Below are 27,828 nucleotides of genomic sequence, written 5' to 3'. Positions count from 1 at the left end.
TGTGTGTGTGTGTATGTATTGTGTGTATGTAGTGTGTATGTGTGTATTGTGTGTATGTAGTGTGTGCGTGTAGTGTGTGTGTGTGTGTGTGTGCATGTAGTGTGTGTGTGTGTGTGTGTGTGTATGTAGTGTGTGTGTGTGTGTGTGTGTGTGTGTGTGTGTGTGTGTGTGTGTGTGTGTGTGTGTGTGTGTGTGTGTGTGTGTGTGTGTGTGTGTGTGTATGTAGCGTGTGTATGTAGTGTGTGTGTGTGTGTGTGTGTGTGTGTGTGCGCATGCGTGTGTGTGTGTGGTTATGTCTCTGCTATTGTATGTTTTTTTGTCTGCAGAACAACACAAACAGCTAGACTAGAATTCAGTGAACCATATCATCTCAATTGCCACTTGGTTTTCTGTGTCATTAGACATGTCAAAGACTTTGTGCAGTGGGACATCATGTGTAGAGAATAACTCATGTCTGGAGCTGGGTTTCTCAACTGCCGGGCCGCGGGTCATTTTATTTGGGCCCTTTACGCTCTGAATGGCAAACATACACAATCCATGTCTCAATTGGCTCAAGGCTTAAAACTCCTTCTTTAACATGTCTCCTCCCCTTCATCTACACTGATTCAAGTGACATCACTAAGGGATTATAGCTTTCACCTGGTCAGTCTATGTCATGGTGTTCATAATGTTTTGTACACTCTGTATATATGTGATCGTATAATGTAAGAAAGGTTTGAAATTATTATGTTTTAATCAAATATTGAATCTGTTTGGGCTTCTTGCTTTCAATTTGCAGTCTTCAAATTCAAAGCCTTAAGCGAACATGCATATCAATGGCAGCATGATACATGGCTTAACATCAAAACATACTTCAAAGTTTCCCAGCTTACTAATTTGCACAGTACTTAGTTAAACTGAAGGTTTGTAGCTACGATAGAGGGTAGGGAATGGGACTCTGTCCAGCCTCTTCCTCTGTAGGCCTACATGTTAAACTTCAGAGGAGTAAAAGTGTTTCCTTTTCCCTCCGAGATCCTTGTTGCTAGACTACATACTCCATCCCTCCCGAATACAGTAATAAACACCTGCGTATGTATATCCGCTGATGAACCATAGCTTCTTGTGTAAGACATGAGTCACTCTGGGGAGAATGTACCGTTTGTAAAGGCCTGCTGTATTATTCACAGCTGAATAATACATAGATAATATAATATAATGCTGCTGTGCACTTCGCCTCCACCCCTCTATGTCCCTATGATCAGGGATAGAGGCTGTTCTATCAACACACCACTAGGTGGCACTGTCGCTCTACCTTACAGCTGACGTTTATATCATGGTTGTTCTACGAGGGAGGGAGAGAGAGAGATATTCTGGAATATCCAAGGCCTGACGTCATTTGCCTTTGGCCTAAAGAGCAGGAACCTGGACTTCACCAAAGAAATCAGAAATACAGACATTGTCATGCTACAAGAAACATGGTATAGAGGAGATGAACCCACTGGTTGCCCTCTAGGTTACAGAGAGCTGGTACTCCCATCCACCAAACTACCAGGTGTGAAACAGGGAAGGGACTCGGGGGGTATGCTAATTTGGTATAGAGCAGACCTAACTCACTCTATTTAATTAATCAAAACAGGAACATTTTACATTTGGCTAGAAATACAAAAGAAAATTATCTCAGAGAAAAATTTCCTCCTGTGTGCTACCTATATCCCCCCACTAGAATACCCATACTTTAATGAAGACAGCTTCTCCATCCTGGAGGGATAAATTAATAATTTCCAGGCCCAGGGACATGTACTAGTCTGTGGCGACCTAAATGCCAGAACTGGACAATAACCTGACACCCTCAGCACACAGAGGAACAAACACCTACCTGGAGGTGACAGCATCCCCCCCCCCCCCCCCCCCCCGCCCCCATATGCCACCCTAAGCACAACTATGACAACATAACCAACAAAAATGGGTCAGCAGCTCTGTTGCATGCTGGGTATGTACAGAGTCAATGGTAGGCTTTGAGGGGACTCCTACGGTAAGTACACCTATAGATCATCTATTGGCAGTAGTACTGTAGACTACTTTATCACTGACCTCAAACCAGAGTCTCTCAGAGCGTTTACAGATTACAGCAAAATCACAGTATACTTGAACAGAGAAATACTCAATAATGAGGCATCAAAGCCAATGGAACTTAATATTAAGAAATGCTATAGATGGAATGAAAGTAGTGTGAAATCCTAACAAAAAACTATTTGGCAACAACAAATTCAATCCCTTTCAGACAACTCCCTGCACACATTTTTCACTGTAATAGTGAAGGTGCAAACTTGGCAGTAGAAAACCTAAACAGTATATTTGATCTCTCGGCTTCCCTATCAAATCAAAACATTTCAAACAGCAAACCGAAGAAAATGAACAATGACAAATGGTTTTACAAAGAATGCAAAAATCTAAGAAAGAAATTGAGAAACCTGTCCATCCAAAAACATAGAGACCCAGAAAACCTGAGCCTACTCCTTCACTATGGTGAATCACTAAAACAATACAGAAATACACTACGGAAAAAGAATGAACAGAACGTCAGAAATCAGCTAAATGTAGTTGAAGAATCATAGCCTCTAACCACTTCTTGGAAAATTGGAAAACACTAAATAAACAACAACACAAAGAGTTATCTTTCCAAAATGGAGATGGGTGGATAAACCACTTCTCCAATCTTTTAGGCTCTATAACAAAGAACAAACAGCAAAAACATATACATGATCAAATACAAATCTTAGCATCAACTATTAAAGACTACCAGAACACACTGGATTCTCCAATTACATTGAATGAACTACAGGACAAAATATAAACCCTCCTTTGGTGTTGAAGGTATCGTCAATTCAATTATAAAATATACAGACCACAAATTTCAATTTGCTATACTTAAACTCTTTAACATCATCCTTAGCTCTGGCATCTTCCCCAATATTTGGAACCAAGGACTGATCGCCCCAATCCACAAAAGTGGAGACACATTTGACTCCAATAACTACCGTGGGATATGCGTCAACAGCAACCTTGGGAAAAGCATATGACATAAAATCCATGTACACAAACAACAAGTGTGTGGTAAAAATTGGCAAAAATACACACATTTCTTTCCACAGGGCTGTGGAGTGAGACAGGGATGCAGCTTAAGCCCCACCCTCTTCAACATATATTTCAACGAATTGGCGAGGGCACTAGAACAGTCTGTAGCACCTGGGCTCACCCTACTAGAATCTGAAGTCAAATGTCTACTGTTTGCTGATGATTTGGTGCTTCTTTCCCCAACCAAGGAGGGCCTGCAGCAGCACTTAGATTTTCTGCACAGATTCTGTAAGATCTGGGCCCTGACAGTAAATCTCAGTAAGACAAAAATAATGGTGTTCCAAAAAATATCTATTTGCCAGGACCACAAATACAAATTCCATCTAGACACCGTTGCCCTAGAGCACACAAAAAACTATACATACCTCGGCCTAAACATCAGCGCCATAGGTAACACAAAGCTGAGAACGATCTGAGAGACATGGCAAGAAGGGCCTTCTATGCCATCAAAAGGAACATAAAATTCGACATACCAATTAGGATCTGGCTAAAAATACTTGAATCAGTTATAGAACCCAATGCCCTTTATGGTTGTGATGTCTGGGGTCCGCTCACCAACCAAGAATTCACAAAATGGGACAAACACCAAATTGAGACTCTGCATGCAAAATTCAGCAAAAATATCCTTTGTGTACAACGTAAAACACCAAATAATGCATGCAGAACAGAATTAGGCCGATACCCGCTAATTAAAAAAATCCAGAAAAGAGCCGTTAAAATCTACAACCACCTAAAAGGAAGCGATTCCCAAACCTTCCATAACAAAACCATCACCTACAGAGAGATGAAGCTGGAGAAGAGTCCCCTAAGCAGCTGGTCATGGGGTTCACAAACACAAACAGACCCCACAGAGCCCCAGGACAGCAACACAATTAGACCCAACCAAATTATGAGAAGACAAAAAGATAATTACTTGACACATTGGAAAGAATTAACAAAAAAACTGAGCAAACTAGAATGCTATTTGGCCCTAAACAGAGAGTACACTGTGGCAGAATACCTGACCACTGTGACTGACCCAAACTTAAGGAAAGTTGACTATGTAAAGACTCAGTGAGTATAGCCTTGCTATTGAGAAAGTCTGCCGTAGGCAGACCCTGCTCTCAAGAGAAGACAGGCTATGTGCACACTGCCCACAAAATGAGGTGGAAACTGAGCGGCCCTTCTTAACCTCCTGCCAAATGTATGATCATATTAGAGACACATATTTCCCTCAGATTACACAAACCCACAAAGACTTCCAAAACAATTCCAATATTGATAAACTCCCATATTCGTTGTGTGAAATATCACAGTGTGTCATCACAGCAGCAGAATTTGTGACCTGTTGCCACAAGAAAAGGGCAATGAGTGAAGAACAAACACCATTGTAAATACAATGGCTGAGGCTGCTTTGTTGCTCTGTGGATGTGTCCCAATTGGCCATTGGACCTGGTCAAAGGTAGTGCACTATACAGGGAAAAGGGTGCAATTTGGAATGCCATGTGGCCTCATGTACCCTCATATAGCCCATCAGCTAGAAGGCATCTCACCCTTCTCGGCCCTCACTGTCCCAACAACTCCCCAAAGTTAATGACTTCACGCATTACTGCAAATGGCTGGGAATGAAATGATGCCCCACACCTAATGAATACAGTAGTTCACAGCAACGCTTGTTAGCTGTCCATTTCCTGTACTGTCCTGTACTGATATATCCTGTCATGTACTGTCCTGTGGTGGATGGGATGCTCAAGTGACTCCTAAACTGATTGCAAGAGGAGCAGTGAAGGAGAAAACGATAGTGGAGCGTATGCTCTGGTGATCATGGCCAGCGTGTGTGTGTGTGTGTGTGTGTGTCGGGCCTTGCCTGGCTGGCTGGTCTGTATTCACAGAGCATCTGTCCCTCACTGTGCATCTGAAAGCTGCTGACACACTACTCTCTACCTGGTCCCATCACCAATAATCAGCCATGTGAACATCACTCACCATCACTGCCCTGCCCCTGCCAACATACACGCACGTACACACCCGCAAACACACACACGCACGCACACATACATACAGCCTGGAGTCTGGCTATTAACAACTCTCTCAATGATTTTCAGAAGCCCCTAAAAGATTATTATCATCAGACAAACCCTGACATTTTACCAAACACTCTCGTACACTGTCTCAAACACTGTCTTAAATCTTTTGTCTTGCCCATTCATCCTCAGAATGGTACACATACACAATCCATGTCTCAATTGTCTCAAGGCTTAAAACTCCTTCTTTAACCTGTCTCCTCCCCTTCATCTACACTGATTGAAGTGGATTTAACAAGTGATATCAATAAGGGATCATAGCTTTCACCTGGATTCACCTGGTCAGTCTATGACATGGAAAGAGGAGGTGTTCCTAATGTTTTGTACACTCAGTGTATATACAGTTGAAGTCGGAAGTTTACATACACTTAGGTTGGAGTCATTAAAACTTGTTTTTCAACCACTCCACAAATTTCTTGTTAACAAACTATAGTTTTGGCAAGTCGGTTAGGACATCTACTTTGTGTATGACACAAGTCATTTTTCCAACAATTGTTTACAGACAGATTTTTTCACTTATAATTCACTGTTTCACAATTCCAGCGGGTCAGAAGCTTACATACACTAAGTTGAATGTGCCTTTAAACAGCTTGGAAAATTCAAAATGTCATTTAGAGGCTTCTGATAGGCTAATTGACATAAGTTTAGTCAATTGGAGGTGTACCTGTGGATGTATTTCAAGGCCTACCTTCAAACTCAGTGCCTCTTTGCTTGACATCATGGGAAAATCTAAATAAATCAGCCAAGAACTCACATTTATTTTTTGACCTCCACAAGTCTGGTTCATCCTTGGGAGCAATATCCAAACGCCTGAAGGTGCCACGTTCATCTGTACGAACAATAGCATGCAAGTATAAACACCATGGGACCACGCAGCCGTCCTACTGCTCAGGAAGGAGACGCGTTCTGTCTCCTAGAGATGAGCGTACTTTGGTGCGAAAAGTGCAAATCAATCCCAGAATGACAGCAAAGGACTTTGTGAAGATGCTGGAGGAAACAGGTACAAAAGTATCTATATCCACAGTAAAACGAGTCAGAAGCCACTGCTCCAAAACCACCATAAAAAAGCCAGACTACAGTTTGCAACTGCACATGGGGACAAAGATCGTCGTTTTTGGAGAAATGTCCTATGGTCTGATGAAACAAAAATAGAACTGTTTGGCCATAATGACCATTGTTATGTTTGGAGGAAAAAGGGGGAGGCTTGCAAGCCGAAGTATACCATCCCAACCGTGAAGCACAGGAGTAGCAGCATCATGCTGTGAGGGTGCTTTGCTGCAGGAGGGACTGGTCCACTTCACAAAATAGATGGCATCATGAGGTAGGAACATTTTGTGGATATATTGAAGCAACATCTCAAGACATCAGTTAGGAAGTTAAAGCTTGGTCGCAAATGAGTCTTCCAAATGGACAATGACCCAAAGCATACTTCCAAAGTTGTGGCAAAATGGCTTAAGGACAACAAAGTCAAGTTATTGGAGTGGCCATCACAAAGCCCTGACCTCAATCCTATAGAAAATTTGTGGGCAGAACTGAAAAAGCATGTGCGAGCAAGGAGGCCTACAAACCTGACTCAGTTACAGCAGCTCTGTTAGGAGGAATGGGCCAAAATTTGTTGTAGGAAGGTTGTGGAAGGCTACCAGAAACGTTTGACCCAAGTTAAACAATTTAAAGGCAATGCAACCAAATACTAATTGAGTGTACGTAAACTTCTGACCCATTGGGAATAAATCATTCTCTCTACTATTATTCTGCCATTTCACATTCTTAAAATAAAGTGGTGATCAGAGGATTTTTACTAGGATTAAATGTCAGGAATTGAGCTTAAATGTATTTGGCTAAGGTGTATGTAAACTTCCGACTTCAACTGTATCAACGAATTGGCAAGGGCACTAGAACAGTCCGCAACACCCAGCCTCACCCTACAATATGTTTGCTGATGATTTGGTGCTTCTGTCCCCAACCAGGGAGGGCCTACAGCAGCACCTAGATCTTCTGCACAGATTCTGTCAGACCTGGGCCCTGACAGTGAATCTCAGTAAAACAAAAATAAAGGTGTTCCAGTTGCCAGGACCACAAATAGAAATGCCATGCCCTAGAGCAAACCAAAAACTATACCTACCTTGGCCTAAACATCAGCACCACAGGTAACTTCCACAAAGCTGTGAACCATCTGAGAGACAAGGCAAGAAAGGCCTTCTATGCCATCAAAAGGAACATGAAATTCAACATCCCATTAAAATAAAATACTTGAATCAGTTATAGAACCCATTGCCCTTCATGGTGCTTCATTCTATAACTAGAGGACTCCTGATATCTCCAGAAGTATCAATTTTTTTATCTTTATCTGTTGTGTTCTAGTACTGTGTTTTTCCTAGCTAGGGCCATCTACTTTAAGTGCTGCCTGTCTTCCCAGTAGCCTACTTGGTGTGTGAACTGCTGACTGCTCATAACTTGCAGATAGTTGTTGACACATCAACCAGGATCAAGGGGCAGGGCAATTTGTGACTTGTTTTAGTAATCACTGGCTGTATTGGAGGGGGCGTGGTTTCACCTCTCCTAGGCAATCAGTAATTAGTACAGGGAGGCGTGCTCTCCACCTCTGCTAGGCAATTAGCAATCAGTGTTAGTTCTTCAGTCTCCCCTGGTTTCTCAGCGGCAGCTGTAAGCGGCGGTAGTTCGGTTCTGCCGGAACTCTAAGGCCATCGCCAAAACAAAGACGGTTCTGCCGAGTTGTCTGAGGAAGGAACGAGAGGAAGGCTCACACCACTCTGTCACTTGAGTATCTTACCTAGTTATTTACAGATGATCTCATTTTGGTCTTTTGTAGGTTTGTCAACTACTGTGTGTGTGTGTGTGTGTGTGTGTGTGTGTGTGTGTGTGTGTGTGTGTGTGTGTGTGTGTGTTCTATACCTGTTAGTTCCTCTCCCTGTAGGCTTTACAGATGCTCCCCACCCCTTGTCTGCAACCCTTCTGATTTAGTGTACCCTGCGCGCACAACCCAGGTGGAATTCCGGGTCTCAGGCAGCATTTGGAACTGCCGATCTGCGATCAGAACACAGAGTTCATCTCAGCCTATGCTGCCTTCAGTCCCTTGACTTTTTGGTCCCGACGGAGACATGGATCACCTCGCAAATCCAGAAAAGAGCCTTTCAATTCTACAACCACCTAAAGGGAAGCAATTCCCAAACCTTCCATAACAAAGCCATCACCTACAGAGAGCTAAGAGTCTGCTCAGCAAGCTGGTCCTGGGGCTCTGTTCACAAACACACCCCACATAGCTCCAGGACAGCAACACAATTAGACTCAACCAAAACATGAGAAAACAAAATGATAATTACTTGACACATTGGAAATAACAGAGCAAACTGGAATGCTATTTGGCCCTAAACAGAGTAGGTACACAGTGGCAGAATACCTGACCACTGTGACTGACCCAATGTTGAGGAAAGCTTTGACGATGTACAGACTCAGTGAACATCCTATAGCCTTGCTATTGAGAGAGGCCGCTGTGGGCAGACCTGGCTCTCGAGAGAAGACAGGCTATGAGCACACTGCCCATAAAATTAGGTGGAATTTGAGATGCACTTCCTAACCTCCTGCCAAATGTATGACCACATTAGAGACACGTATTTCCCTCTGATTACACAAACCCACAAAGAATTTTGAACTCATGTCTATTTGGTGAAATACGACAGTGTGCCATCACAGCAGCAATATTTGTGACCTGTTGCCACAATAAAAGGGAAACCAGTGAAGAACAAACACCATTGTAAATACAACCCATATTTGTTTATTTTTTCCCCCTTTTGTACTTCAACTATTTGCACATCATTTAAATGCTGTGCATAGCCATAATTTAACATTTGAAGTGTCTCTATTCTTTTGAAATGTTTGTAATGTTTACTGTTAATTTCTGATTGTTTATTTCACTTTTTGTTTTATCTATTTCACTTGCTTTGGCATTGTAAACATATATTTCCCATGCCAATAAAACCCTTTTGAATTTAATTAAAATGGAATTGAATTAAGAGAGGGGAGGTATGTAGGATTTCTGGTGAGCTACTATAGATGCTCTTTCTCCCATACACTGGTGTTTATTAATAGAGCTCTCCTCTGTGCTGCCTGACTGGTAGGTGGGTGGCCAGGGCCTGTGCTGGGCTGTGTGCTCTTAGGCTGGGCACTGTGGTGCTGGGTGATAGGTGACCTCTGTTTACCAGACAGCTTCAGGTTGGGCAGGAACACAACAACATAGTAACCAGGCCAGGTCTCTAAGAGAGCCCGTGTGGGTACAGTATTAAGGCCAGGGGAGGTCTGAGCATTAAACACCCAGACAGGAGTGTCTAGTCTGTTTGTGTGTCTGGGGCTCTTAGGGCTAGACCCTTGAGAAGAGCTTGCACCTGTAAGGAATAAGGCTTTGAAAAGGCTTGGCGCTCTCAATAAGTGCTGTGCTCTAAATGTGATAGGTCAGATACTCACACATGGGCTTGAGCTGGCCAATCAGCTCCTCCTTGGTCCACTTGGCCCATTCCTTCTTGTCTGTGTTGATGGAGCACAGGATTGGCCCGCATGGTTTCCCACAGTCCTCTATGGCCGGCACATTCAAGTAGTGGACGAGCACGATGTCAGGGTTCTGGAGAGGGAGGGAGAGAAGGAGGGGAACCTTAGGTGAGTCAGCAGACTCAGAGGATGTGTCTGGTAACACTGAGAGAGAATCACATATAGGCCCAGAGAGACCCAGCTGGAAGTGTAACACCTTCTAGCATTACAGCTGTTGTGTTAGCACACAGCCATGCTGCTGGAATAGGCTGCTGTTGGAGAGACATGGTAACTCTCACACAAATGCATGGTAACTCTCACACAAATAATTGAGTGAGAAAAGCTCACAGAGAGAGAGAGACAGAGAAAGAGAAGCAAAACAGAAATGTGTGAAGAAATATGTGGAGGGGATGTTAAAACCTCTTTGGAAGATTGTGTGTTTGCATGTGTGGTAATGGCCCTGCTATGTGCATGTAACACACGAATAGCGTTTTGTGAAATCCTCCCACATTCCCGAGCCAACTTGCCTGTGTACCCGGTCAGATCCACCAATTTACCCGCCACAACTGTTACCTACAGTATGTAAATTCCCTAATTTGACAGCTTATGAAAAATTGGTGCCGTTTAAAAGACCGGTTGAGCCGGTGTGAATAACATCAATTGTGTTCTGTAATCATGAATAGCTTTGATTACTGTGCAGAGTAAACAGTGGCATGAGAAACGCTCCCACTTCGCTCCTTAAGACTCAATTTATTAGTAACACACTAATGCCAATAACAACACACACATGCACCACACTCGCTCTCATAAGGTACACACACACACACACACACACAGACACAGACACAGACACACACACACAGACCTGTTAAAGTAACAAAAGAAATGCAATGACATCATGTGTTTGAGTGCAGTTTGAAGCTTCTTCAGTGCTAAGTGGATTCTATCAACTAGGTCTACTAGGTCTGTGCTCCCTACTGGTCCAAACCATTCATCTGTACCACTCATTCCTCCATTCCCCTCTCCACCCCCTCATCCTCTCTCTCTACCTTGATCAAGGATGGAGGGAGGGGAGAGAGATACACCAGGTGTCACGACGTCCGCCGAAGTTGGTGCCTCTCCTTGTTCGGGCGGCGTTCGGCGGTCGACGTCACCGGCTTTCTAGCTGCCACCGATCTACGTTTCTTTTTCTATGTTGTTCTGTCTTGATTGTACACACCTGGTTCCCATTACGTTATAATTTATTCCCTATTTAACCCTCTGGTTCCCACATGGTTTTGTGTGTGTTTGTTCTTTGTTTAGTGTTCAAGACTTCTGTGAGCTGGTGTGTTTTTCCCTGCGTGGAAATCATTGTTGTTTCTTTTCGAGTAAAGTACGTCTTTTACTCAGTTCTGTGTCCTGCGCCTGACTCTGTCCTAACCACTGCACACTGACACTTGACACGAGGGATAATAAAGATGGAGGGACGAGGAGAGAGATACACGAGGGATAATAAAGACGGAGGGATGAGGAGAGAAATTCACCAGGGATAATAAAGACGGAGGGGGGAGAGAGATATACACCAGGGATAATAAAGATGGAGGGATGAGGAGAGATACACCAGGGATAATAAAGATGGAGGGAGAATCACCAGGGATAATAAAGATGGAGGGAGGGGAGAGAGATACACCAGGGATAATAAAGACAGAGGGAGGGGAGAGATATACACCAGGGATAATAAAGATGGAGGGATGAGGAGAGATATACACCAGGGATAATAAAGATGGAGGGAAGAGGAGAGAGATACACCAGGGATAATAAAGATGGAGGGATGAGGAGAGATACACCAGGGATAATAAAGATGGAGGGAAGAGGAGAGAGATACACCAGGGATAATAAAGATGGAGGGATGAGGAGAGATACACCAGGGATAATAAAGATGGAGGGAGAATCACCAGGGATAATAAAGATGGAGGGAGGGGAGAGAGATACACCAGGGATAATAAAGACAGAGGGAGGGGAGAGATATACACCAGGGATAATAAAGATGGAGGGATGAGGAGAGATATACACCAGGGATAATAAAGATGGAGGGAAGAGGAGAGAGATACACCAGGGATAATAAAGATGGAGGGATGAGGAGAGATACACCAGGGATAATAAAGATGGAGGGAAGAGGAGAGAGATACACCAGGGATAATAAAGATGGAGGGATGAGGAGAGATACACCAGGGATAATAAAGATGGAGGGAGAATCACCAGGGATAATAAAGATGTAGGGAGGAGAGAGAAACACCAGGGATAATAAAGATGGAGGGAGGAGAGAGAAACACCAGGGATAATAAAGATGGAGGGAAGAGGAGAGAGATACACCAGGGATAATAAAGATGGAGGGAAGAGGAGAGAGAAACACCAGGGATAATAAAGATGGAGGGATGAGGAGAGATATACACCAGGGATAATAAAGATGTAGGGAAGAGGAGAGATATACACCAGGGATAATAAAGATGGAGGGAAGAGGAGAGAGAAACACCAGGGATAATAAAAACGAAGGGAGGAGAGAGAAACACCAGGGATAATAAAGATGTAGGGAAGAGGAGAGATATACACCAGGGATAATAAAGATGGAGGGAAGAGGAGAGAGATACACCAGGGATAATAAAGATGGAGGGAAGAGGAGAGATATACACCAGGGATAATAAAGATAGAGGGAAGAGGAGAGAGAAACACCAGGGATAATAAAGATGGAGGGAAGAGGAGAGAGAAAAACCAGGGATAATAAAGATGGAGGGATGAGGAGAGATATACACCAGGGATAATAAAGATGTAGGGAAGAGGAGAGATATACACCAGGGATAATAAAGATGGAGGGATGAGGAGAGAGAAACACCAGGGATAATAAAGATGTAGGGAAGAGGAGAGAGAAACACCAGGGATAATAAAGATGGAGGGAGGGGAGAGAGATACACCAGGGATAATAAAGACAGAGGGAGGGGAGAGATATACACCAGGGATAATAAAGATGGAGGGATGAGGAGAGATATACACCAGGGATAATAAAGATGGAGGGAAGAGGAGAGAGATACACCAGGGATAATAAAGATGGAGGGATGAGGAGAGATACACCAGGGATAATAAAGATGGAGGGAAGAGGAGAGAGATACACCAGGGATAATAAAGATGGAGGGATGAGGAGAGATACACCAGGGATAATAAAGATGGAGGGAGAATCACCAGGGATAATAAAGATGGAGGGAGGGGAGAGAGATACACCAGGGATAATAAAGACAGAGGGAGGGGAGAGATATACACCAGGGATAATAAAGATGGAGGGATGAGGAGAGATATACACCAGGGATAATAAAGATGGAGGGAAGAGGAGAGAGATACACCAGGGATAATAAAGATGGAGGGATGAGGAGAGATACACCAGGGATAATAAAGATGGAGGGAAGAGGAGAGAGATACACCAGGGATAATAAAGATGGAGGGATGAGGAGAGATACACCAGGGATAATAAAGATGGAGGGAGAATCACCAGGGATAATAAAGATGTAGGGAGGAGAGAGAAACACCAGGGATAATAAAGATGGAGGGAGGAGAGAGAAACACCAGGGATAATAAAGATGGAGGGAAGAGGAGAGAGATACACCAGGGATAATAAAGATGGAGGGAAGAGGAGAGAGAAACACCAGGGATAATAAAGATGGAGGGATGAGGAGAGATATACACCAGGGATAATAAAGATGTAGGGAAGAGGAGAGATATACACCAGGGATAATAAAGATGGAGGGAAGAGGAGAGAGAAACACCAGGGATAATAAAAACGAAGGGAGGAGAGAGAAACACCAGGGATAATAAAGATGTAGGGAAGAGGAGAGATATACACCAGGGATAATAAAGATGGAGGGAAGAGGAGAGAGATACACCAGGGATAATAAAGATGGAGGGAAGAGGAGAGATATACACCAGGGATAATAAAGATAGAGGGAAGAGGAGAGAGAAACACCAGGGATAATAAAGATGGAGGGAAGAGGAGAGAGAAAAACCAGGGATAATAAAGATGGAGGGATGAGGAGAGATATACACCAGGGATAATAAAGATGTAGGGAAGAGGAGAGATATACACCAGGGATAATAAAGATGGAGGGATGAGGAGAGAGAAACACCAGGGATAATAAAGATGTAGGGAAGAGGAGAGAGAAACACCAGGGATAATAAAGATGGAGGGAAGAGGAGAGAGAAACACCAGGGATAATAAAGATGGAGGGAAGAGGAGAGATATACACCAGGGATAATAAAGATGGAGGGAAGAGGAAAGAGAAACACCAGGGATAATAAAGATGGAGGGAAGAGGAGAGAGAAACACCAGGGATAATAAAGATGGAGGGATGAGGAGAGAGAAACACCAGGGATAATAAAGATGTAGGGAAGAGAGATATACACCAGGGATAATAAAGATGGAGGGAGGAGAGAGAAACACCAGGGATAATAAAGACAAAGGGAGGAGAGAGATACACCAGGGATAATAAAGATGGAGGGAGGAGAGAGAAACACCAGGGATGATAAAGACGGAGGGGGAGAGAGAAACACCAGGGATAATAAAGATGTAGGGAAGAGGAGAGATATACACCAGGGATAATAAAGATGGAGGGAAGAGGAGAGAGAAACACCAGGGATAATAAAGATGTAGGGAAGAGGAGAGAAACACCAGGGATAATAAAGATGGAGGGAAGAGGAGAGAGAAACACCAGGGATAATAAAGATGTAGGGAAGAGGAGAGATATACACCAGGGATAATAAAGATGGAGGGAGGAGGAGAGAGATACACCAGGGATAATAAAGATGGAGGGAAGAGGAGAGAGAAACACCAGGGATAATAAAGATGGAGGGAAGAGGAGAGAGAAACACCAGGGATAATAAAGATGGAGGGAAGAGGAGACAGAAACACCAGGGATAATAAAGATGGAGGGAGGAGAGAGAAACACCAGGGATAATAAAGATGGAGGGAGGAGAGAGAAACACCAGGGATAATAAAGATGGAGGGAGGAGGAGAGATACACCAGGGATAATAAAGATGGAGGGAGGAGAGAGAAACACCAGGGATAATAAAGATGGAGGGAAGAGGAGAGAGAAACACCAGGGATAATAAAGATGGAGGGAGGAGAGAGAAACACCAGGGATAATAAAGATGGAGGGAGGAGAGAGAAACACCAGGGATAATAAAGATGGAGGGAGGAGAGAGAAACACCAGGGATAATAAAGATGGAGGGAAGAGGAGAGAGATACACCAGGGATAATAAAGATGGAGGGAAGAGGAGTGAGAAACACCAGGGATAATAAAGACAAAGGGAGGAGAGAGAAACACCAGGGATAATAAAGATGTAGGGAAGAGAGAGAAACACCAGGGATAATAAAGATGTAGGGAGGAGAGAGATACACCAGGGATAATAAAGACGGAGGGGGAGAGAGATATACAAGGGATGATAAAGATGGAGGGAAGAGAGAGATACACCAGGGATAATAAAGATGTAGGGAGGAGAGAGATACACCAGGGATAATAAAGACGGAGGGGGAGAGAGATATACAAGGGATGATAAAGATGTAGGGAGGAGAGAGATACACCAGGGATAATAAAGATGGAGGGAAGAGAGAGATACACCAGGGATAATAAAGATGTAGGGAAGAGGAGAGATATACACCAGGGATAATAAAGATGGAGGGATGAGGAGAGAGAAACACCAGGGATAATAAAGATGTAGGGAAGAGGAGAGAGAAACACCAGGGATAATAAAGATGGAGGGAAGAGGAGAGAGAAACACCAGGGATAATAAAGATGGAGGGAAGAGGAGAGATATACACCAGGGATAATAAAGATGGAGGGAAGAGGAAAGAGAAACACCAGGGATAATAAAGATGGAGGGAAGAGGAGAGAGAAACACCAGGGATAATAAAGATGGAGGGATGAGGAGAGAGAAACACCAGGGATAATAAAGATGTAGGGAAGAGAGATATACACCAGGGATAATAAAGATGGAGGGAGGAGAGAGAAACACCAGGGATAATAAAGACAAAGGGAGGAGAGAGATACACCAGGGATAATAAAGATGGAGGGAGGAGAGAGAAACACCAGGGATGATAAAGACGGAGGGGGAGAGAGAAACACCAGGGATAATAAAGATGTAGGGAAGAGGAGAGATATACACCAGGGATAATAAAGATGGAGGGAAGAGGAGAGAGAAACACCAGGGATAATAAAGATGTAGGGAAGAGGAGAGAAACACCAGGGATAATAAAGATGGAGGGAAGAGGAGAGAGAAACACCAGGGATAATAAAGATGTAGGGAAGAGGAGAGATATACACCAGGGATAATAAAGATGGAGGGAGGAGGAGAGAGATACACCAGGGATAATAAAGATGGAGGGAAGAGGAGAGAGAAACACCAGGGATAATAAAGATGGAGGGAAGAGGAGAGAGAAACACCAGGGATAATAAAGATGGAGGGAAGAGGAGACAGAAACACCAGGGATAATAAAGATGGAGGGAGGAGAGAGAAACACCAGGGATAATAAAGATGGAGGGAGGAGAGAGAAACACCAGGGATAATAAAGATGGAGGGAGGAGAGAGAAACACCAGGGATAATAAAGATGGAGGGAGGAGAGAGAAACACCAGGGATAATAAAGATGGAGGGAGGAGAGAGAAACACCAGGGATAATAAAGATGGAGGGAAGAGGAGAGAGATACACCAGGGATAATACAGATGGAGGGAAGAGGAGTGAGAAACACCAGGGATAATAAAGACAAAGGGAGGAGAGAGAAACACCAGGGATAATAAAGATGTAGGGAAGAGAGAGAAACACCAGGGATAATAAAGATGTAGGGAGGAGAGAGATACACCAGGGATAATAAAGACGGAGGGGGAGAGAGATATACAAGGGATGATAAAGATGGAGGGAAGAGAGAGATACACCAGGGATAATAAAGATGTAGGGAGGAGAGAGATACACCAGGGATAATAAAGACGGAGGGGGAGAGAGATATACAAGGGATGATAAAGATGTAGGGAGGAGAGAGATACACCAGGGATAATAAAGATGGAGGGAAGAGAGAGATACACCAGGGATAATAAAGATGGAGGGAAGAGGAGACAGAAACACCAGGGATAATAAAGATGGAGGGAGGAGAGAGAAACATCAGGGATAATAAAGATGGAGGGAAGAGGAGAGAGATACACCAGGGATAATAAAGATGTAGGGAAGAGGAGACAGAAACACCAGGGATAATAAAGATCGAGGGAGGAGAGAGAAACACCAGGGATAATAAAGATGGAGGGAAGAGGAGAGAGATACACCAGGGATAATAAAGATGGAGGGAGGAGAGAGATACACCAGGGATAATAAAGATGGAGGGAAGAGGAGAGAGAAACACCAGGGATAATAAAGATGTAGGGAAAGGAGACAGAAACACCAGGGATAATAAAGATGGAGGGAGGAGAGAGAAACACCAGGGATGATAAAGATGGAGGGAAGAGAGAGATACACCAGGGATAATAAAGATGTGGGGAGGAGAGAGATACACCAGGGATAATAAAGACAGAGGGGGAGAGAGATATACAAGGGATGATAAAGATGTAGGGAAGAGGAGAGAGAAACACCAGGGATAACAAAGATGGAGGGAGGAGAGAGAAACACCAGGGATAATAAAGATGGAGGGAAGAGGAGAGAGAAACACCAGGGATAATAAAGATGGAGGGATGAGGAGAGAGAAACACCAGGGATAATAAAGATGGAGGGAGGAGAGAGAAACACCAGGGATAATAAAGATGGAGGGAAGAGAGAGATACACCAGGGATAATAAAGATGGAGGGAAGAGGAGAGATATACACCAGGGATAATAAAGATGGAGGGAAGAGGAGAGAAACACCAGGGATAATAAAGATGGAGGGAGGAGAGATATACACCAGGGATAATAAAGATGGAGGGAAGAGGAGAGATATACACCAGGGATAATAAAGATGGAGGGAAGAGGAGAGATACACCAGGGATAATAAAGATGGAGGGAGGAGGAGAGATATACACCAGGGATAATAAAGATGGAGGGAGGAGGAGAGATATACACCAGGGATAATAAAGATGGAGGGAGGAGAGATATACACCAGGGATAATAAAGATGGAGGGAAGAGGAGAGATACACCAGGGATAATAAAGATGGAGGGAGGAGGAGAGATATACACCAGGGATAATAAAGATGGAGGGAAGAGGAGAGAGAAACACCAGGGATAATAAAGATGGAGGGAGGAGAGATATACACCAGGGATAATAAAGATGGAGAAGGAGGAGAGAGATACACCAGGGATAATAAAGATGTAGGGAAGAGAGAGAAACACCAGGGATAATAAAGATGGAGGGAGGAGGAGAGATACACCAGGGATAATAAAGATGGAGGGAAGAGAGAGAAACACCAGGGATAATAAAGATGTAGGGAAGAGGAGAGATATACACCAGGGATAATAAAGATGGAGGGAAGAGGAGAGATACACCAGGGATAATAAAGATGGAGGGAAGAGGAGAGAGAAACACCAGGGATAATAAAGATGGAGGGAGGAGGAGAGATATACACCAGGGATAATAAAGATGGAGGGAAGAGAGAGAAACACCAGGGATAATAAAGATGGAGGGAGGAGAGATATACACCAGGGATAATAAAGATGGAGGGAAGAGAGAGAAACACCAGGGATAATAAAGATGTAGGGAAGAGGAGAGATATACACCAGGGATAATAAAGATGGAGGGAAGAGGAAAGAGAAACACCAGGGATAATAAAGATGGAGGGAAGAGGAGAGAGAAACACCAGGGATAATAAAGATGGAGGGATGAGGAGAGCGAAACACCAGGGATAATAAAGATGTAGGGAAGAGGAGAGATATACACCAGGGATAATAAAGATGGAGGGAGGAGAGAGAAACACCAGGGATAATAAAGACAAAGGGAGGAGAGAGATACACCAGGGATAATAAAGATGGAGGGAGGAGAGAGAAACACCAGGGATGATAAAGATGGAGGGAAGAGAGAGATACACCAGGGATAATGAAGATGTAGGGAGGAGAGAGATACACCAGGGATAATAAAGACGGAGGGGGAGAGAGAAACACCAGGGATAATAAAGATGTAGGGAAGAGGAGAGATATACACCAGGGATAATAAAGATGGAGGGAAGAGGAGAGAGAAACACCAGGGATAATAAAGATGTAGGGAAGAGGAGAGAAACACCAGGGATAATAAAGATGGAGGGAAGAGGAGAGAGAAACACCAGGGATAATAAAGATGTAGGGAAGAGGAGAGATATACACCAGGGATAATAAAGATGGAGGGAGGAGGAGAGAGATACACCAGGGATAATAAAGATGGAGGGAAGAGGAGAGAGAAACACCAGGGATAATAAAGATGGAGGGAAGAGGAGAGAGAAACACCAGGGATAATAAAGATGGAGGGATGAGGAGAGATATACACCAGGGATAATAAAGATGTAGGGAGGAGAGATATACACCAGGGATAATAAAGATGGAGGGAGGAGAGAGATACACCAGGGATAATAAAGATGGAGGGAAGAGGAGAGATATACACCAGGGATAATAAAGATGGAGGGAGGAGAGAGAAACACCAGGGATAATAAAGATGTAGGGAAGAGAGAGATACACCAGGGATAATAAAGATGGAGGGAAGAGGAGAGAGGTACACCAGGGATAATAAAGATGTAGGGAGGAGGAGAGAGAAACACCAGGGATAATAAAGATGGAGGGAGGAGAGAGAAACACCAGGGATAATAAAGATGTTGGGAAGAGGAGAGAGAAACACCAGGGATAATAAAGATGGAGGGAGGAGGAGAGAGAAACACCAGGGATAATTAAGATGGAGGGAAGAGGAGAGAGAAACACCAGGGATAATAAAGATGGAGGGAAGAGGAGAGAGAACACCAGGGATAATAAAGATGGGGGGGGGCCCGGGTTGGGGGAAGAGGAGAGAGAAACACCAGGGATAATAAAGATGGAGGGAGGAGGAGAGAGAAACACCAGGGATAATTAAGATGGAGGGAAGAGGAGAGAGATACACCAGGGATAATAAAGATGGAGGGAAGAGGAGAGATACACCAGGGATAATAAAGATGGAGGGAGGAGGAGAGATATACACCAGGGATAATAAAGATGGAGGGAAGAGAGAGAAACACCAGGGATAATAAAGATGGAGGGAGGAGGAGAGAGATACACCAGGGATAATAAAGATGGAGGGAGGAGGAGAGATACACCAGGGATAATAAAGATGTAGGGAAGAGAGAGAAACACCAGGGATAATAAAGATGTAGGGAAGAGGAGAGATATACACCAGGGATAATAAAGATGGAGGGAGGAGGAGAGAAACACCAGGGATAATAAAGATGGAGGGAAGAGGAGAGAGATACACCAGGGATAATAAAGATGGAGGGAAGAGGAGAGAAACACCAGGGATAATAAAGATGGAGGGAAGAGGAGAGAGATACACCAGGGATAATAAAGATGTAGGGATGAGGAGAGAGATACACCAGGGATAATAAAGATGTAGGGAAGAGGAGAGATATACACCAGGGATAATAAAGATGGAGGGAGGAGGAGAGAAACACCAGGGATAATAAAGATGGAGGGAAGAGGAGAGAGATACACCAGGGATAATAAAGATGGAGGGAGGAGGAGAGATACACCAGGGATAATAAAGATGGAGGGAGGAGAGAGAAACACCAGGGATAATAAAGATGGAGGGAGGAGAGAGAAACACCAGGGATAATAAAGATGTAGGGAAGAGGAGAGAAACACCAGGGATAATAAAGATGGAGGGAAGAGGAGAGAGAAACACCAGGGATAATAAAGATGGAGGGATGAGGAGAGAGAAACACCAAGGATAATAAAGATGTAGGGAAGAGGAGAGAGAAACACCAGGGATAATAAAGATGGAGGGAGGAGGAGAGAGAAACACCAGGGATAATAAAGATGGAGGGAGGAGAGAGATACACCAGGGATAATAAAGATGGAGGGAAGAGGAGAGATATACACCAGGGATAATAAAGATGGAGGGAAGAGGAGAGAGAAACACCAGGGATAATAAAGATGGAGGGAAGAGGAGAGAGAAACACCAGGGATAATAAAGATGGAGGGATGAGGAGAGATATACACCAGGGATAATAAAGATGTAGGGAGGAGAGATATACACCAGGGATAATAAAGATGGAGGGAGGAGAGAGATACACCAGGGATAATAAAGATGGAGGGAAGAGGAGAGATATACACCAGGGATAATAAAGATGGAGGGAGGAGAGAGAAACACCAGGGATAATAAAGATGTAGGGAAGAGAGAGATACACCAGGGATAATAAAGATGGAGGGAAGAGGAGAGAGGTACACCAGGGATAATAAAGATGTAGGGAGGAGGAGAGAGAAACACCAGGGATAATAAAGATGGAGGGAGGAGAGAGAAACACCAGGGATAATAAAGATGTTGGGAAGAGGAGAGAGAAACACCAGGGATAATAAAGATGGAGGGAGGAGGAGAGAGAAACACCAGGGATAATAAAGATGGAGGGAGGAGGAGAGAGAAACACCAGGGATAATTAAGATGGAGGGAAGAGGAGAGAGAAACACCAGGGATAATAAAGATGGAGGGAAGAGAGAGAAACACCAGGGATAATAAAGATGTTGGGAAGAGGAGAGAGAAACACCAGGGATAATAAAGATGGAGGGAGGAGGAGAGAGAAACACCAGGGATAATTAAGATGGAGGGAAGAGGAGAGAGATACACCAGGGATAATAAAGATGGAGGGAAGAGGAGAGAGATACACCAGGGATAATAAAGATGGAGGGAAGAGGAGAGAGATACACCAGGGATAATAAAGATGGAGGGAAGAGGAGAGAGAAACACCAGGGATAATAAAGATGGAGGGAAGAGGAGAGAGATACACCAGGGATAATAAAGATGTAGGGAAGAGGAGAGAGATACACCAGGGATAATAAAGATGTAGGGAAGAGGAGAGAGATACACCAGGGATAATAAAGATGGAGGGAAGAGAGAGAAACACCAGGGATAATAAAGATGTAGGGAAGAGGAGAGAGAAACACCAGGGATAATAAAGATGGAGGGAAGAGGAGAGAGAAACACCAGGGATAATAAAGATGGAGGGAAGAGGAGAGAGAAACACCAGGGATAATAAAGATGGAGGGAAGAGAGAGAAACACCAGGGATAATAAAGATGGAGGGAAGAGAGAGAAACACCAGGGATAATAAAGATGGAGGGAGGAGAGAGAGATACACCAGGGATAATAAAGATGGAGGGAGGAGAGAGAGATACAACAGGGATGATAAAGGTAGAGCATAATAGTCCATTCTGACCTGCACAGTTTCTTTCAAAATACTGCTAACAGTGTGTATTATACATAAGCCATGTTCAGTGATTTGTGCATAGGGCCAACGAGTGTTGGAATCATCTCACATTCAAAACAATAAAAACATATTATCTTTAAAAAGCCCAATGGTTGTTATTACAGAGTCATTTTCTTGAGTTAGTTGACTTGTTCATTTCAGCTCCTAGTGGGAAAAAGGTTCTCAGTATAGAGACATATTCTTTGATAGGTCTGTATACTCTTCTGTAGTGCTACTGGTATCTGGATATTTAATCCATGTTACACCAGTCTGATCTGTGGCCGTCACCCCACACCACAGCTGGACATGGAGCTGTGTTATCTCCTCTGTGATAAACGTTGTCCCTGTTCCCTGCCATTGGAGTCAACACCCTGAGACGGCTGTGCCCCGCTTTCATGGTGACAAGGCGGGCGGGCGTGTGATGCCCCCAGATGGCATCACCAGCTGTGGTAATTGCCAGGCCATGCCCTCAATCCTTAACTAGCACGATAGGGGCGAATCAAGGGCCACAGCACGCACTCATGAGCACATTGGGGAAGGCACTCATACACACCAAGAAAGACAAACACACACACACACATATTGCACACGCACACAGACACACACACACACACACACACACAAAACATAAGTTCTATCCACATAGCAGCCCCCCCTCCCCTCCATTTAAACCCCACCCATACATAAAGACACACTGCTGTTCCCTACCACACACACACACATTGGTCCCTGCTCTACAATGAATGGGACCATTTGGCTGGCAGCCTTACAGCTCATCCAAACAACAGTAATCTGTAGAGCCAGCCACAGCTAGCTACAGTAGTCTTTAGTATTATGAATTTGCTGCTATGACTTGTAAAATCCATGTGTGAGCCAGCGGTGGATTTGTCCCAAATGGGACCCTATTCCCTATGTAGTGCACTACTTTGACCAAGGCCTAATGGGAATAGAGTTGGGACTCAGGCAGCGTATGAGGTGTGTAACTGTAACTTTTCCCCCTCAGAGCGCCTTTACAACACATTTAGCAGCTCTCGTCGGCCCACTTAGTCCCTCCTCCTCTCCGCCACCAAGAAAACAACACAATGAAAATGTAAAGCGTCACATAAATCTATCAGGATGGTCATTTCATTTCATTTCCTGCTGGCTGCTTTCTGTTCCTCTGTGTAATATCACCAGTTTGTTTCTCTCCAAAGGAAACTGGGAAAAGCTGAGGGGGAACTTTTTCCTGGATACTGTTTTGCAGAGAAAACGAGATCTCATTAACTTATTGATTAATTGTGTAATGTAGTCTTTTGGTTGTTTTCCTGCTTGTTTCCCATGCGGGTTAGAGGGACGCTTTCCAGCTGTACATTTCCGCAATGGTGGTGGTGGGAGAGTGGGATCCGGTTGCTGGAGTGTGTGGAGGGGGAGTGTGTTTGTGTGTGTGTGTGTGTGTGTGTGTGTGTGTGTGTGTGTGTGTGTGTGTGTGTGTGTGTGTGTGTGTGTGTGTGTGTGTGTGTGTGTGTGTGTGTGTGTGTGTGTGTGTGATGAGGTGTGCATACAGTATGTGGGTGTGCGCACGTGTTTGTGCGTGCATGCTCGTGTGAAGAGGGATATGCTACAACTCCAATACCCAACACACAATCTGTTAGTGTGGGAGGCTCCAAGGTAAAGATGGTGCACATCCAAGTTGTAGTCAAGGTAAAAAGCAATACGCATGCATCATGTGTATTTGTAGACAGTGTTGTTATGTTGTTGTGTTAGTGTGTAGTCTGGTGAACATCCCCACAGCAGATGGATGGATGTTGCAGAGTAAATGACCTATCGAGGCTAGGGGAGGCAGTCACAGGGGAGGCAGTCACAGGGGAGGCAGTCACAGGGGAGGCAGTCACAGGTGAGGCAGTCACAGGGGAGGCAGTCACAGAGGAGGCAGTCACAGGGGAGGCAGTCACAGGGGAGGCAGTCACAGAGGAGGCAGTCACAGGGGAGGCAGTCACAGAGGAGGCAGTCACAGAGGAGGCAGTCACAGGGGAGGCAGTCACAGGGGAGGCAGTCACAGGGGAGGCAGTCACAGAGGAGGCAGTCACAGGGGAGGCAGTCACAGGGGAGGCAGTCACAGAGGAGGCAGTCACAGGGGAGGCAGTCACAGAGGAGGCAGTCACAGAGGAGGCAGTCACAGGGGAGGCAGTCACAGGGGAGGCAGTCACAGGGGAGGCAGTCACAGGGGAGGCAGTCACAGAGCGGCAGGTCTACTAAGGGGTGGTGAACACATGCACACACACACACACACACACACACACACACACACACACACACACACACACACACACACACACACACACACACACACACACACACACACACACACACGCATACACACACACACACTCACACACATACATCCCGCACACATACACACACACACATACACACACACACACACACACACACACACACACACACACACACACACACACACACACACACACACACACACACACACACACACACACCCACACACACACACACAGACACAAACACCTTGCACAAACACACACATGTACACACGCACACACACACACAATCCCCACCAACACACACACAAACCAAAAACACATCATCACGCTACCACAAGACCAGGGTACCGTCGTAGCCAGGCAACAGGTTTCTTTGGCACCCACACAAGGAAGGCAACGTTCCTACGTTCAGCTCAGCCTCAGCACCACTACCTTTCTCTGGAGTCAGTCCACACCACGCTGCTATACAGCAGAGCTCAGCCAGGCATGTTGCCACAGCTACAGCAAGGGGAAAGAGCCTGGGTTCCAAATGGCACCCTATCCCTTCATAGTGCTCTCTAGTCAAAATGCATGCATTATGTAGGGAATAGGGTGCCATTTAGGAGGCAGCCAGAACCTCATTACCAGGGTTACAGTTACAGAGTCGGACAATGCTCCTACTAGGACAGGCCATGTACTGTAGACCCAGGGCTCTCAACAGGCTCTGGCAGACAGATACAGACACCACAGTGCTTGTCGGTTGGTTGAAACGTTCATGTAATCTGTAACATGGGCCTGCAAGCCCTGGTGACCCCTGTCACAGTCCTCCGCCCTCTCCTCTCTTCTCCTCTCCTCTTTTCTCCTTTCCTCGCCGCTCCCCTTGTCTCCATGTAGCCGTCACCACCAACACGGTTCCACGACCTCATTAAGGGGAGAGAGGAGAGGAGAGAGGGGGGCTGGGAGAGGAGAGAGGGGGGCTGGGAGAGGAGAGAGGGGGGCTGGGAGAGGAGAGAGGGGGGCTGGGAGAGGAGAGAGGGGGGCTGGGAGAGGAGAGAGGAAGGGAGTGGAGAGATGAGAGAGGGGGCTGGGAGAGGAGAGAGGAGGGGAGTGGGGAGATGAGAGAGGGGGCTGGGAGAGGAGAGAGGGGGGGAGTGGGGAGAGGAGAGAGGGGGCTGGGAGAGGAGAGAGGAGGGGAGTGGGGAGATGAGAGAGGGGGCTGGGAGAGGAGAGAGGAGGGGAGTGGGGAGATGAGAGAGGGGGCTGGGAGAGGAGAGAGGAGGGGAGTGGGGAGAGGAGCGAGGGGGGCTGGGAGAGGGGGGCTAGGAGAAGGGGGCTGGGAGAGGAGAGGAGAGAGGAGGAGAGAGTGGAGGAGGGGAGGTGAGAGGAGAGAGAAGAGATGGGGGCTGGGAGAGGAGAGAGGAGGAGAGGAGAGAGGGGGCTGAGAGAGGATGGATGATAGGAGGGGGAGAGAGGAGAAGAGAGCGGGGAAGAGAGGGGGAAGAAGAGAGGGGAGGAGGGAGGAGAGAAGAGGAGAGAGGGGTGCTCCAGGCCCAGTGCTGCCTGGCATAACGTTACTGTAGCAGCTAGGCCTCTCTCTTACAATGGGCTGCGTAGCACTGGAGCGATAAGAACAGCCATTAACATGAAAGGATCTTAATTAAGAAGAGGAGGCTTGTTGGGACGTGGAGGAGCTGAGGACTGATGGGAGAAACCTAGTGAGGAACAAGATAAAGCAGCCAGCCGCACGGAGGGGAACGACTTCAAAGCTTAGGGAGGCTAGCAGCAATCAGACAGCAGACAGATACACAGAGAGAGGTGGAAGGCAGGTTCTCAGAGGAGAAGTCAGGAGAAAACCACCCATTCCTCAGAGGAGGAGGAGGAGGAGAAGATGGATGGAAATAGGCTAGGGAGGAGAAACCGCTTCAGAGACATACAGTACCAGCCAAAAGTTTGGACACACCTACTCATTCAAGGGTTTTTCTTTATTTTTACTATTTTCTACATTGTAGAATAATAGTGAAGACATCAAAACTACAAAATAACACAAATGGAATCATGTAGTAACCAAAAAAGTGTTGTTATAGTTGAGATTCTTCAAAGTAGCCAACCTTTGCTTTGATGACAGCTTTGCACACTCTTCGAATTCTCTCAACCAGCTGCATGAGGTAGTCACCTGGGAATACATTTCAATTAACAGGTGTGCCTTGTTAAAAGTACATTTGTGGAATTTCTTTCCTTCTTAATGCGTTTGAGCCAATTAGTTGTGTTGTGACAAGGTAGGGGTGGTATGCAGAAGATAGCCCTATTTGGTAAAAGACCAAGTCCATATTATGTCAAGCTCAAATAAGCAAAGGGAAACAACAGTCCCTCATTTCTTTAAGACATGAAGGTCAGTCAAACCTAAACATTTCAAGAACTTTGAAAGTTTCTTCAAGTGCAGTCGCAAAAACCATCAAGCGCTACGATGAAACTGGCTCTCATGGGGACCGCCCCAGGAAAGGAAAATCCAGAGTTACCTCTGCAGCAGAGGATAAGTTCATTAGAGTGACCAACCTCAGAAATGGCAGTCCAAATAAATGCTTCACAGAGTTCAAGTAACAGACACCCCATTCAACATCAACTGTTCAGAGGAGACTGCATGAATCAGGCCTTCATGGTCAAATTGCTGCAAAGAAACCACTACTAAAGGACACCAATAAGAAGAAGAGACTTGCTTGGGCCACGAAACAAGAGCAATGGACATTAAACTGGTGGAAATCTATCCTTTTGTCTGATGAGTCTAAATTAGAGATTTTTGGTTCCTACCGCCGTGTCTTTGTGAGACGCAGAGTAGGTGAACGGATGATCTCCGCATGTGTGGTTCCGACCGTGAAGCATGGAGGAGAAAGTGTGGTGGTGTGGGGGTGCTTTGCTGGTGACACTGTCGGTGAACTTTCATGTGCCTTAATAACAAACTTGTATGCCATCTGTAAACACGATTAAAATTGTTACATTTCGAGCCTAGTCGGTTTAGCCACAGAAAAAGCAAGCAAACATCCCGCTAGCCATGATTGTCTGGGAACGACTTCAAAGCTTAGGGAGTCTAGCAGCAATCTGACAGCAGACAGATACACAGAGAGAGGTGGAAGGGAGGTTCTCAGAGGAGAAGTCAGGAGAAAACCACCCATTCCTCAGAGGAGGAGGAGGAGGAGAAGGTGGGTGGGCTGGACATGCCGAGAGATGAGTTTGGATTGGTCTGCCATATAGCACGCTTCTGTCTATTTGTGCTGGTCAGACTGTCTCGGTAATCCTTACTAAAGCGTCTTTTATTGAAATGTATTGTGTAGTAAAACTGCATATGTGTTGCTCTCCACTTTCTGGAGGACCGAGTTTGAAATCAGTGGAATTCCAGTATGATAGCTAAGGAGATGGAGAAAACACCTGTCTCTCCGGATT

General features: G+C 45.1%; 1 protein-coding gene across 3 annotated transcripts in view; it reads right to left on the bottom strand.

Moving 5' to 3' along the window:
- Nucleotides 1–27,828, bottom strand: part of LOC106572392 (calmodulin-binding transcription activator 1) — a 607,623-nt gene that overhangs the window by 63,264 nt on the left and 516,531 nt on the right. For all 3 annotated transcript variants that reach the window (XM_014146509.3, XM_014146505.3, XM_014146510.3), the window contains one exon: nucleotides 9,657–9,810. In XM_014146509.3, the coding sequence (XP_014001984.3) occupies nucleotides 9,657–9,810 (154 nt within the window). The remainder of the gene's footprint in view (nucleotides 1–9,656; nucleotides 9,811–27,828) is intronic.

Source organism: Salmo salar, chromosome 15 (genome assembly GCF_965601325.2).
Source record: "Salmo salar chromosome 15, fSalSal1, whole genome shotgun sequence".
NCBI classification, from domain to species: Eukaryota; Metazoa; Chordata; class Actinopteri; order Salmoniformes; family Salmonidae; genus Salmo; species Salmo salar.
The sequence above is the reverse complement of the archived record's forward strand: the minus strand, read 5'-3'. Positions and strand labels throughout refer to the sequence as shown.